At 39.3% G+C, this 13,792-nt stretch overlaps 1 protein-coding gene and 1 long non-coding RNA gene across 4 annotated transcripts; one reads left to right on the forward strand and one right to left on the reverse strand.

Annotated features, from left to right (window-relative positions):
* Positions 1-259: 259 nt before the first annotated feature.
* LOC109494305 lies at positions 260-1,130 on the reverse strand. The gene is made up of 2 exons (XR_002149056.2): positions 994-1,130; positions 260-430 (listed from the first exon to the last, which is right to left on the reverse strand). It is a non-coding gene; the product is annotated as an uncharacterized LOC109494305 (long non-coding RNA).
* Positions 1,131-1,172: 42 nt separating this feature from the next.
* On the forward strand, positions 1,173-4,985 carry SRSF1 (serine and arginine rich splicing factor 1). Of its 3 annotated transcripts, XR_002738156.2 has the most exons (5): positions 1,173-1,511; positions 1,921-2,105; positions 2,488-2,660; positions 3,426-3,544; positions 4,466-4,985. XR_002738156.2 is itself a non-coding variant. In XM_045044849.1 (4 exons), the coding sequence occupies exons 1-4, from the start codon at positions 1,318-1,320 to the stop codon at positions 3,054-3,056; spliced, it is 747 nt and encodes a 248-aa protein (XP_044900784.1). In that variant the 5' UTR covers positions 1,173-1,317; the 3' UTR covers positions 3,057-4,985. The 3 variants fall into 3 exon arrangements, 2 of the variants coding, with proteins under 2 accessions (XP_044900784.1, XP_023100046.1); XM_045044849.1 differs by having other exon boundaries at positions 2,862-4,985; XM_023244278.2 differs by having other exon boundaries at positions 3,426-4,985.
* Positions 4,986-13,792: the final 8,807 nt, after the last annotated feature.

Consider the following 13,792-nt stretch of genomic DNA (forward strand, 5'->3'; position numbering starts at 1 on the left):
TGGCTCGGAGCCTGGAGCCTGTTTCCGATTCTGTGTCTCCCTCTCTCTCTGCCCCTCCCCCGTTCATGCTCTGTCTCTCTCTGTCCCAAAAATAAATTAAAAAAAAAAAAAAAAAAACACGTTGAAAAAAATTAAAAAAAAAAAAAATTCCAGACTTCAGAGGTCTCTCTAAACAAGTTCCTAACTCCCTGGGTCAGCAGGCAAGAGGGCTCAGTCCTGAGCAGCAACAGTGGTCTCCAGTGGTCACAGTTCTCACACATCCATTTTGCTCGTTTATATTACCTGAGAGGCCCGGAAGGGGTTCATAAAAGGGAACAAACTTCAAGATTTTGCACACACACACACGCTTTTCTCGTTCTTTCAAAGGGCTGGATACATAACAGGCACGTCACTCTTCAAGCCTTCACTGGACCTCTCCTCTGCGGTAGGGCTAGGCAATTAAAGAGAAGCTGAGGTCTGAGTCCTGGCTGACTGAATACAGCTCAAACCACCGCCACTACATCAAGGTGTGTTGAATTGAGCCATACAAAATTAAGTTTTAAACCGACGGTGGAACGGTACTTGGTGCAAAGTATTTACCAAGGAGTCTAAGCTGGGTTGCCCTAAATTAGACCCTTATCTAAGCAGCTCACCGCCTGAACGCAGGAGAAGGGGCGGGAATACAAAGTCAAACCTCGGCTCCTGATTGAATCACAAGCCTGAATCACAAGCGGCGGAACTCCTGGACTAGCAGCACTCTCCGAGAATGTCCGCGTTTCCGGAGCAACGGCCAGGTCCCTTCCCCTTTAACTCCGCCCCCGGCAGTCTTTCCCGCCAAAGGCCGTTAACGCCGCAGAGCATTGTGGGACACAGCTCAAGGCTAGGTTTCACCAAAGGCTTTCAAGGCGCGGACTTGTTTTTAAAAGGGACTCGTTCCTGGGAAGGTTGACTATCCTTTAAGACTCGTCAGGGATTAGTAGCCCGTTTACCGATGGATCTGTGTTTAATTCTTACCAAACGACTGGTCACTTCACTGGCAAGCCACTCCGCAAATCGGAACGCGGGGAACTTTTTTCTCCCTTCGCGCGGAGGGTGACGTCGCACGTGCGTGAGCGTACCTATCGCAGTGCCCGTTACGCTCTTGCGCGTGCGTACTGAGATCGAATAGCTGCTTCCTCCCGCTTCTCTTCCTCCCTCCCCCCATATCCGTGCGCCGAGCTGATAAAGGCGCCATTTTGGAGGGGCCGCGGGAGACGTGGTGTCGCTGCGGGCTCGCTCTGCCGTGCGCTAGGCTTGGTGGGAAGGCCTGTTCTCGAGTCCGCGCTTTTCGTCGCCGCCATGTCGGGAGGTGGTGTGATTCGTGGCCCGGCAGGGAACAACGATTGCCGCATCTACGTGGGTAACTTACCTCCAGACATCCGAACCAAGGACATTGAGGACGTGTTCTACAAATACGGTGCTATCCGTGACATCGATCTCAAGAATCGCCGCGGAGGACCGCCCTTCGCCTTCGTTGAGTTCGAGGACCCTCGGTGAGGCGGCCCGGGGCTTGCGGCCTTGAGGCAATAAGTTGGGAGTAGTTGGGAAAGGCCTTGATACAAAGAATGGGGAGGTGGGCTCTTAGGTTGGGGGTAAGACGATGTCGCCCATGCAGGAGTCGAGTAAGGAGCCGAGTCGCTGTGGCTTCTCTGGTGACTGGGCCCACGGACGTCCCCAGAGCGGACTTTCGGTCTCGGAGCGGGAAACTGAGGCGCTGAGGGCTGGTGTAGTGGTCGGGAACCTGGCGTGCTTCTGGGTGGGGGAGGGGCCATTCCTATTATGCAGCGCATGTGGGCTCTTCCATGCTGGGTGCGCATGTGCGGGGGGCCGCTAGTTCCCGACTGAGTTAGCTGCCCCTCCCGGTCCTTTTTCTTACGCCTTTTGCTTTCTATGATCACGCAGAGACGCGGAAGACGCGGTATATGGTCGCGACGGCTATGATTACGATGGATACCGTCTGCGGGTGGAGTTTCCTCGAAGCGGCCGTGGCACCGGCCGAGGCGGCGGCGGGGGTGGAGGTGGCGGGGCTCCCCGAGGCCGCTATGGCCCCCCATCCAGGCGTTCTGAAAACAGAGTGGTTGTCTCTGGTGAGTTTACTGTTCGTGTGGGTTGTTGAGAAGGGACAGAAACCACTTTTAAGTTTTTCCTTGCGTGAGCAGTGTTGACAAATGCAAGTTTTTGTGATAGGTCTTAAATTAGTTGCTCGGGTAAATTTAGTAACAAGGAACGCTGTAGTGGAGATATACCTGTTACCACGTAGTTATTTACTATTAGGTTGAGTACCTAGAATATGAAGATCTTTGCTTTGCAAGTAAGTTTGGACTCTGGATTCTCTGGATTCCAGGATCTTAGCAGCTCTTAACCTAGGATCTTGAGTCTAATTAATTTTAAAGTAGTTTTTGTTCTAGTGTAAATTTCAAGTTTAATGTGAAATATAGAGTGAGTGGTGTTGAAAAAATACCTTTTTAGGACTGCCTCCAAGTGGAAGCTGGCAGGATCTGAAGGATCACATGCGTGAAGCAGGTGATGTATGTTATGCTGATGTTTACCGAGATGGCACTGGTGTCGTGGAGTTTGTACGGAAAGAAGATATGACCTATGCAGTTCGAAAACTGGATAACACTAAGTTTAGATCCCATGAGGTAGGTTTTTTACACTTACTCTTTTCTTTGGCCAGAATTGGATACAGTGGTCTTAACAATGGAATTTGAAGGTAAGATTCAGGCAAGGGTGTCCAAGTAAAGTACCAGATTTCTGGTTTTAGTTACATTGTATTCGTTCAGCATGCCTGAAGACAGGTGAAAGCTTAGATCTTTCAATCGAAAGTTCTGTCTATTCAATAGGGAGAAACTGCCTACATCCGGGTTAAAGTTGATGGGCCCAGAAGTCCAAGTTATGGAAGATCACGATCTCGAAGCCGTAGTCGTAGCAGAAGCCGTAGCAGAAGCAACAGCAGGAGTCGCAGTTATTCCCCAAGGAGAAGCAGAGGATCACCACGCTATTCTCCCCGTCATAGCAGATCTCGCTCTCGTACATAAGATGATTGGTGACACTTTTTGTAGAACCCATGTTGTATACAGTTTTCCTTTACTCAGTACAATCTTTTCATTTTTTAATTCAAACTGTTTTGTTCAGAATGGGCTAAAGTGTTGAATTGCATTCTTGTGTAATATCCCCTTGCTCCTAACATCTACATTCCCCTCATGTCTGATAAAATGTATTTTAAGTGATGTCATAGACAGGATTGTTTAAATTTAGTTAACTCTCCATGCTCTTCAGACTGTGATATTGTGTAAATGTCTATTCTGCTCTGGTTTGTGTGAACTGGGGATGTTGGGGGGTGTTTGTGGTTATCTTACCTGGGGAAGTTCTTATGTTTATCTTGCTTTTCATGTGTCTTTCTGTAGACATATCTGAAGAGATGGATTAAGAATGCTTTGGATTAAGGATTGTGGAGCACATTTCAATCATTTTAGGATTGTCAAAAGGAGGATTGAGGAGGATCAGATCAATAATGGAGGCAATGGTATGACTCCAAGTGCTATTGTCACAGATGAAATTGGCAGTATTGACCTTATACTAAAAGGCAAGGGTTTAAAGTGATTATATACATCTACCTTAAAACACTTGCAAACATCTTATGCAGTTATCTTTAGCTACAATTGCTTTGCTCTTTAAACCTTGGCAATTGTGGCAAATGTTACATTGCCCATTTTGTAACAATTTATTTTGCTCCCTTCCCCCCTTTTTTGTTTTAATAGGGACTAATGTGGGAAGAACTGGCTAATTTGTCACAGTGCTTAGTTACAACTGTTAATGTGTGACCTGCTGTTGGTGTACATGTGGGTACAGGGTGTCTTTAATTCCAACCAGATAGAGTATAATATCAATACTGCTAAATCTGCATGTCCTCTGTGTGACTGATATAGCGTTGCTATTTCATTTTTTTAAGACAAAATGAAAGCAAAATAGAGAATTCCAATGTATTGGTGTAGATAATCTAGTTGGGAATACTTTTTAAGTCTCACCTTCCCCTTTTAACTAATATTCATAATTGACTCGTTTAAAACACTTTAATTTACAAATTAAATTGCAGATGGGAGCATTAGGTTTAGTTTAGACTTAGGGTGGGTAGCAATACCAGTAAACTTTTCAACTACATAACTTTTTGCAACCACAAAACCTGTAATACGCTGTACAGTAACAAGTGTTGGCATTATCAGTTGAACTGTAAATATAAAATGCTTCTTCCAATTAGTCTCTATGATGATTAAGTTTCTAAAATTTATCTGAACACCATTCAGAAACTTGTTTTGGGGAATTTGATAGTTATTGATGTACATCTGTTAAACTGATGACAGACATAACTCATCATTCCCCAGAAACCTTTTTTGATTACAGTATCTAACATTTTGCCTCCTCTTTTTTGGTTTTGCTGGTTATAAAGGTTTGGATTGGAGAGGGCTCACTGGATCCCAATCCTTGGAGCTGGATCATTGGATTCAAATCATAATGTGGATAGGATAGGGAGGATGAATTACAAGGATTCATGGAGCGGGATCAGATTACCAGGAACATAGGAGTGGATTCCTGCCCCAACCAAACCGCATTCGTGTGGATTTTTTTTTTTTTTTATTCAACTTAATTGGCTATTCCAAAGATTTTTTTTTTCCTATTTTTGACGATTGGAGCCCTTAAGATGCACGATGGAATTGTGTTTTGCATTTTTTGGTAAAAGGAGCAAAGCGAGGACCTGGAGATAATACGCTGGAGCAATCTCCTTGGAAGGATTCAGCACGAGTAGATGGTAAACATTTAAAGGGGAAAGGGGGGGTTTGTTTAAAATAGTAAATCAGTAAGTCACTTCTAAATTTAAAGAACAAAATTGGAGTTGAAGAATAAGTAGGTTTCCAATTGGCTATTGCCGTTTTTCTTTGAAAAAAAAATAAACATTTTTTAAAAAACTATGCATGGTTGTCCTTTTTCCTCTTCATGTAAAATTTTAAGTGGGTGACTATCCGTTAATAATACTGATTCTTGTGTTATGTATTAGTAAATTAAAGCTTCTTGAAAGGTAATCTCTAATAAATGGTATTAGCCATCTCTTAATGTTAATTGTAAAAGTCTTCAGGGAGATAAGGAATTTGGTGTATATAATATGGTAAATGGGATGATCTAGTTTCTGAAAGATAAGTTTCCCGTACTTTGACAAAAATGATTAGAAATTTATAGATGTTTATTTTTTGGTGATAATCTAGACAGCATAGGTTTTTGTGCGAAATTTGGGTAGTGACTAGTTAATGTTAACTTGGGGATAGTGTTGGAGATTGTCAAGCTCTTCTCAAAAATTGGTAAGTATTAAATGTTCAATTCACAGATTAGAAACAAATTACTTTGTTTTGAAATGTGAATACTACACTAGAATATTAACTGCTTATATTTGAGTGAATTATTGTTAATAAAAAGCTGGGCTTTAAAATTTTGCCTGTGAACCCTTGTCAATCATAAGATTATTCTGTATCCAAAGCCTACCAAAGCAGTGATTTATAGCTTAGTCTGCTAGTTCTTGTATCTTTTTACTTGACAGCCCCTTGGTGCTAAATTTTCAGTGAATTGGGGAAGTAGATTTTTAGTTAAAATCCCTAATCTTTTTCTTTTGATTTCCTCATAGCTAGTCAAAAACCATCAAAACACATTTTTTGCACCCAAAAGAAATAACTAAATCTTAACATTTGCCTTGGATGCTAATCAGAGTTGGAAGCTGAATTTAAGACCGCTATGCAGGTGACATAATTTCAAACCTAGAAAAAACTAGACCTGATCTTGGTGGTAGAGGAAATGGGCCCCGAGAGAGATTTGCATAAGGGCACCTAACCAAAACATGTAGATGAACCTTGTGGAATGTAGGGAGGAAGGGAAGGGATCTTAAGTTCAAAACAGATTCTTTAAGTAAAGAACTTGGTATAGACTAAGAAAATTACTAGTTCTTATGCAAGAATTCAAAATCCAATGTTCAAGAAGTGGAAAGATTTTTACTATTAAAACTGACAAGTTCTGTTTTATGTGTAGAACATAAGTATTTTAAACAACTAATTTTGGGAAGGTTAATGTGAGCTAGGCTTAAGCCTGTGTTCATTGAATGTGTTGGAAATCAGACCAAGATGAAAATGCCTTCACTCAAGATTGAGTGCATTAAACCTAAGTTGAAAGATGTACTCTACTAAAAATCATAGTAGTTCCTACCTCAGAATTGAAGTGAGATGGGAAATGTGTCATAAATAGGCTGTCTGAAGATGAGAGAACTTGACTGCATATTTATGAAAGATAGAGGGGTGCGGGTCCAGACCGCTGGAAGCTGTGAGGGGAGATGTAGGCTTTGTTGTTTTTGTTTTGTTTTGTTTTTTCCAGTCTTAGGAAATGAGTCCTAAACCTCTCCTGTTTTGGCAGCTACTAGAAAAAAGTCAGTCACATTGTTTTAGAACTAAAAAAGCTGCCCTGTATTGTTCCCCTTTTCTCTCCCTATTTGTGTCTCCTTAGAATAGTGTAGGGAACCTATAATTAGTTTGTTATTTTCTAACCAAGGAAAAACTCCTCTAAGTCTTTCTAAGAAGCAATTATTTTTCATAACATCAGATTGAATAACCCACCTTGCTGTTCAGCCCACATCCTTCTGGAAACAAAAGGTAAGAAACCCATTTTCTGATTTGTAATTGTTTGGGATCTGAATTTTATTTTAAAATTTTGTTTAATAATTTTTTTTAAATTTTGTATAACAGATTTTCCTCATTTAAAATGTTTTTTCTCCTAAGTTTTATACTTTTATAAATTTTGAGTGTTCCCATGGACACTCATTGTAGTGTTTAAGTTGAATAAGATTGATTTAGAATTTCAGCTTTCTCAGTTTTATCTTTGAAACATCTTGCTCATTAGGGCTGACGTGGGGTTTTTTTGTTTTTTTTCAAGTTTTCTGTGTAGATGAACTGCGTCTTTTCACTTTGTATATGAAGCGCTGAAATTACAAATTAAGTTATATGTATGTATTTATCATAAGTAGTAGTAAAAGCTGTTAGGGTGAAGTTCTGTTGTTACATAACCATCCTTTGGTTTCACTTAGTTTTATCCTGGTATAGAGTGCAAAGGCAGAAAACAGGTTCACAATCTCTTATCCAAAAAACTCTGAAAACAAAATTTGTTGAATGTAAAACCTGACCAGAATTGATGCCTTCATTTTGCACTTTCTGGGGCTACGCGGTCTTCTGCAGAAATATTGGTGTTTTGTTACACAGTTACCATAGGCTTTGCTGAGGGTGTTACATGATACAGGGGCTATATACCATATATTTTAATGTTATAAAGTGAAAATGAGTCTAAATTTCAAATACATTTGCCTCCTCAAGTTTGGGTAAGAGATTGTAGAACTAATAGAATGAAGAGCTAAACCTGTATAACTTTGGGCTTGTGAGTGAAAAACCTGTTAAGTGTGGATCCTTTATTGAGATGTAAGTTCCCCATCTTTTTAGGCTGAAGCAGCCACGAGAAAAAAGGTATGACCCACATTTCTTTATATTCTGTCGCTGTTGTGGACTCAACAATTGTACTCCACTGAAGGAAATTCTGCCATCCTAGTGTATGTAGTGGTACATTTTATTCTTGGGGGGTACTTTTTTTCAGTACTTTACAGGACTTTACATTGATCAGTCTGATCCTATATGAGAAGCTGGGATTGGCATGAAGTAATGAGATTATAAGGAAGCATCTGTTCATTGTGTTCATTTTGATTGCCTATTGAACAAATAGCAATCCTGGCAAAAACTTTAAAAAGAGGCCCAGGAAGTTAGACTTATTCCTGTGATTGAGGACTTTGGGGATGCTTCTTGATTAACTTCAAAAGCTATACCTGACAGGCTTACATTAAAGGTGGTTGTGATTTTGTAAGAATCGAATTTTTGTTACAAAAAGCACTTGATGCTTCTGAAAAAATAAATTGAATAAATTAGTCTTTGTCATGTAGAAGTTAATTTAGGCAGAAATAACCTCATAATAAACATTCTAATAAGTTCTGCAGCTGGGTAATTGGGGAGAGAAAATTTACACTTAACGCATACTTTTGCATAAGGTGGTTGCAGTTGTAGGTAGGTGTGCAAAACAGATAGATGAAACAATACTTAAGATCTTGAGTTCTGCAGATCCTGGGTGTTTGTCTTTATCTCTTAAGCACAAAGGAGTTAACGCTCAACAAAGTTAAATGTCTTAACTCCTGTAATTTAGGACTGTAATCTGTCAACTATTGATAGAACTATCGGTGTGAAGATAGTGGAAATTGAGAGCCTCTATAGAATGCTATATTCATCTTCACCAAATATGAACAAAACCACTTGTAGGGATGCCAGATGTCTAATTTTCTTTCTTTTTTTTAATATTCCACTCCTGTTTGAATAAATGCTAGGGAAAACCATATGGCCACTAGAGGGGGCTATTACACAAAATCAACCAGGAAATTATCTCTACTGTAAAACATCCCTAAAGCAAGGTGGAAAGCAACTGCCTTAATCCTATTAGCTTCAAAGTTAAGTGGGGTTTTCTGAGTAAGTTTCCTTACTATAACTTTACCTTTGCCTTCCCATCTGTTGAGTAGGAATCCATTTAGGTCTTGAATAGAGATTTACTAGTACTGAACGAACCTATAAAGACAAATATGTCTAGGTTTGGGGACTTAGGAAAAAACGCTGTAGATGTGAATTTGCTTGTTTCCCTGTTTCCCTTGTACACCTACAGGTATAGATCAGTAAGGCCAGAAGTATAAGAATTGGATACAGGAGTAGATGTGTTACACAAAGCAATCTAGGCATAAAATCAGTCCTATACTAGGAAAAACAAATATGTATTCTGGGACCTTTGTTGCTTGTTTATATGGCGTGAAACAGGTTTCTGGAATCTTCTTTCGTAGCATTACTGAAAGACTTAGTATTAGTTTGTCTTAAAATCCTACTTATTCATCAGGTTAACTGTTTACATTTGTCTGTTCTCTAGGCTTTGCTTAACTAGACACACAGTATCTTGTGACCATAACGTCTGTACACATAGTTCTCTTGTCATGTTTACTTAATGCCATTTTTTTTAAGAAAGCTTAAATTTCAGCATTCGTCATTCCCATCATTCCCCTGTCTATAACCTTATATTGCAAAAAAACTCAAAGGACACAAACTTAACTCTTGTTTAAATTCACTATAAAAATACTGTTAAAAATTTTTAGGTCCAGTCGATGATACAGTTTACTCAAGAAAATGGGTATGGGAGCACACACCTTAAAACATTGATGTTAGAAACTTGTATGCTTTGAAGAATAAGATTCTAAAAGAGCAAATAAAAGTATTTTTCCAAGAGAGAGCAGAATCAAGTTTACACAGAGGTTGCCTGCTTAACTAACATTTTATGTGGCAAGTGCAGCCACAGAAGGTGGTTGCTGACTAGCAGGCTTGGTGCAGGTTGGATTGAGAGGACTCTAGGTTGATTATGCCTGTGTCTTTAATCTTAGCAGTGTTAGCTATGGGGTCTCCTTAGCCGAACTTGTGAAGAAGCACTCTAAAACCAAAATTGTACAATTGGAACTCCAGAATTGACTTTGTAAAAGAAAAAAGCTGAACTTGGAGATTGTAAATTGCCAGAGGCATAGAATTATGTCCTGAGGTGCTATTAGGGAAGCCTTAACACACAAAGTTTGGGATAAGTTTTCAAGTTGTGGCAACGATTAAGGTGTAAAACTTAGGAATGGACTGCTGTATCAGTCAAAAGACAACCGACAGCCTTTAAATAGGACTTGGAAGTACGGGGCTGAATCTCTCCTGCCCTTAAAGTGGCTTACTTGGAAATTTGAGTTAACAACATCTACTGTATGGTCGGTCAATTTTAAGTGTGGTTAGAATTTCATTAGTATCTTCACCGCAAGCCCCAACTGTCCACCAGCCACTGTTGGTAGGGTGATTTTTTTTTTTTTTTTTTTTTTTAATGAAAAATTTATCCTGTCACTCCCTACTAGAGTATTTTGAAATCTCATTGCTTGGAGGTTAGTCTTAGAAAAATAAGGCACCTGAGGCCCTTGGTAACCTAGCCCCCAGCCTACCTTTATAGCTTCATCTCTAGCCCTCCCCCTGATACGCTCCATATCCCAGGACGTGGCGTTCCCCAGCATTTCTTGCATTTGGTCCTAGTGTTTTTTTTCTCCTGCAGTGCCTTCCATCTCTTCATTTAGAGAGATTTAACATTGGATAATATGTCAAAAATCACCTCCTGGAAACTTAATGCCCATCATACGGACAGAATCATTCCTTTGTGTGTGGACACAGACTTGTGTGTGTGTACCTCGAGTATAGCTAGGTCACCTAGCTTGCTTGCACTATCCAGCCATCTACTTCAACTTCCTTGTTTCATGAATTTTAATTTCCTGAGGAACCAAGGTGGTGTCTGGCACGATAGTCACTAAATAAACTTATTTGAATGAGCACTATTGGTCCTTCCCCTGTTCCCACAGAGTATTTCTACTGTATCTTAACTTTTGCCATTCTGTCTTGATTATCAGTGAGTTGTTTATGTATCTGTCTTTTCTAACAGGTCATAACCTTTCTTCCTCCCCCTTCCAGGTATAGCACAAAATAGCTATGCACTGAATAGACACTCAAGATAATCATTCAATTGCTTTGGAAGAGAAACCTAGAAATTTGAATTATTTCCCATTCTGAGTATCTTGAATAAGTAATCAGTAAATATAGGTCTATATTTTTTCTGTGTCTAAGTTGGGAATAAATCTTTGTTATTGATTGTGTAGTAGTAGAAGCTAAATATTTGTATGTAACATTAAAATATCATTTTCCATTCTGTGACCTCCTGGAGTGTTTCTAATTATTTTTGGAGACTTTTTTTTTTTTTTTTTTTTTGAGTTATAAAATAAACCAAAAGTGACATCCACGTTTTAAGGCGTGAAATGTTGGCTGGCACTAAAACAAAGACAACTGAAAATGGTTCCTTTGTCCTCTAAAACTAGGTAGTAAAATTGCATACCACTTTCTGTGTAACCAGTTTTTAGCCCAGTACCATTGTATCTACAACTTGAACTAGAGCTTATTTGCCAGATACAGTTCAAAATGCTGTTCAGTTTGTGTTCCATCTCCATTTGCCATACCAGCATCCTTATCTATACACCCAAATTCATTACTGAAGTGTTATAGCTGATTTCATGTCAACTCCCTTAATACGAATCAACAATAGGTCTACCTTTCCAATTTATCACTATTCTCAATCACATCTTCCCTTGCTCTGGTTGATTTGGTAAATAACGGACCATGCTTGCTTTTACTTTTGTGTGTTTGTAGACCTTTCTCCTTCCCTCCCCATTAGTCACCCTGAAGCTTCAAGTCCTGATCATCCTCTGTTAAACTTCATTCCTGAAACTATAAACTTCACATTTCTTCTCTGTGATGCATTTAATCTCACAAATTTATTTTATTACTCTTGGAAGTTTTGTGGTTTTTTAGTACCCAGTGAGGTTTCTGTAGAAGTATTTGTATCTCCCATTCAGCCAAATGCAGTGCTGAAAGAACTTTTATTCCTTAGAAGCAACACACTATAGAAGTCTATTTCACAAGCTTGGGTTAACTGGTTGGATTGAGAAAACTATTGTGTTCTTAACACTGCATCAAATAATGAATGGCTCCTCAGATGTGAAACTAGGAAATTCAAATTTAAATTCTAACCTAATCCAAGTAACTTTTCCCATTATAATGTTGCCCCAAGATCAGTCTTACAAAGTCCAGAAGAAAGTTGTTTTTGTTTTTTTTTTTTGTTTTTGGTAAGCTGTGCACACTCTGAGAATAGATCATCAAGAATTGATGCTGTTGTCTCCCTAAGGGTAGAATGGTTCCCTCCTGGTGCTTCTTCCTGTGTCTCCTTTTTACATCATTCTTAGTCACGATTTTTAACAGAAGAAGCTTTAAATTACTTCCAGACTTTGTGGTCATACCTCAATGAGAATTCCTGCAGATTTCCCTTTGGGTTGGATTCTTTTGGTGGTTATTTATCCAAAAATGCATTCATATGTGAAGATTTATATAGGATTTAGGAAATGGGTAATATATTTCCTTGGTTTGGGAGAATCTTAACATGACTCCGGGACCCTGCCCTGGTTAATTGTCTCAAAGCCAAGAGACTCAACAAACCTCTTCTTCACTACCAGCATCCCCGTTCCTTTTGCCTCTAATTCAACCACCCCTTCATGATCAGCTAAAGACTTTAAGCATTCTTGGACTAATGCACTATAATTCTGCTTTGCTTTTCTTCACATTTATATATTGTTGCATATGATGTATGAGCTTGCATGTTGCTTTTAATCTGTTGTATAATTGTTTTGTGTACATATATTTCCCCTGGCTACATAGTAAACTGAGCAAGCACTGTTAACTTTTTGACACTTCCAAGATGCTCATATGCTAATACCTTAATGTTTATGAATAAATCTGTTCATAAAATCCTATACAGGTGCACTGCATGGCTTAAGTAGTATGGTCCTCTAATCAGATTGGGCTTATTTCCAAAGTAGTGACTTCAAGGGTTCATGCCCTTGCTACCTTTTTTAAAGGGAAAATGCAAAGGCATTAAATACCTTATTCTCAATGGTAGTAGTTAACTATTCCATTAAATACTTTGATTCATTTTAATCTTGGAGTGGCATTAGCCTCAGTTTGCAGTTGAGATAATAGGCTGAAAGATACTAAAAGTGACAGGCCCAGAACTTGGATCTTGTGACAGACAAATTTGTTCATTTTACTACCACATTGCTTTTTTTTTTTTTAAGCCAGCCTGCCTTTTTCAGTGTGGTGGTTTCTAGGGGCTTAAGTGAAAATCACCTGTCATACCCACCTGACGCCACCAGGGTGTCCCATGGTGCTGTCTTTGATCCATGTTTTAGTCTTAGTGGCTGTGGCCCAGAGCTCAGCAGCAGGAAGGTCAGGTGATCCCTGACTTTCTAGTATGCAGTGCAAAGCCAGCATCAGAAATGCCCTTGCCCTCTTTTCCTACTAGTCAGGCTGGCCTCAGGGCACAACCAGGGCTTGGCTAGCCACTCCTAACTGGGGGCAGGCCACAAAGGACAGTAAGAGAGAAAAGACCCTGTGAATGGGTAAATGTCCACAAACATGCATTTGTTCTAGTAGCTGAATATACACTTAACACAAATTTGTATTAGTGAAAGAGATCCACTACAGAAAGATGGAATTGCTTTACTACTCGAGGTAGATGAATTTTAAAAGCCAATGTATGGTGACTTCAGTAATAGTCTGCATTACACTTAGCCCTGAGTATGTATACAACTTCTTAGGCATCCGTGTTGATATTTAACAATCCTTTATGATGATCTTTGGTGTTAAAGCTATAATTTATGTGAGAACTAATGAGGTGAAGTCTAGTAGTAAAGAAATCAAATGCCTGCTTTAAATTTTTTTTTCCTTCCAATCCTTTTTAAGCACTTCATACAAATGTCTATGATTCTTTTCAAGTTTTAATTTCTCTACTGGGAGGAGCTCCATAAAAGTATGCCCAGTGACTAGTACAGTTCCAGACATTTAATAGGTGCTCAATTAATACTTATATATTGAAATAGCAAAACTTCCATAATAGCTATGGGATGGTGATACATGAGCCGTTTCTCTAAAGAGAGAGTTAGTGAGCACTTTGATTTGTCTTTAAGCTGATTAGAACCCTTTTGAAGTTGGAAAGTAGTCCCTGA

Source organism: Felis catus, chromosome E1, assembly GCF_018350175.1.
Source record: "Felis catus isolate Fca126 chromosome E1, F.catus_Fca126_mat1.0, whole genome shotgun sequence".
Lineage (NCBI taxonomy): Eukaryota > Metazoa > Chordata > Mammalia > Carnivora > Felidae > Felis > Felis catus.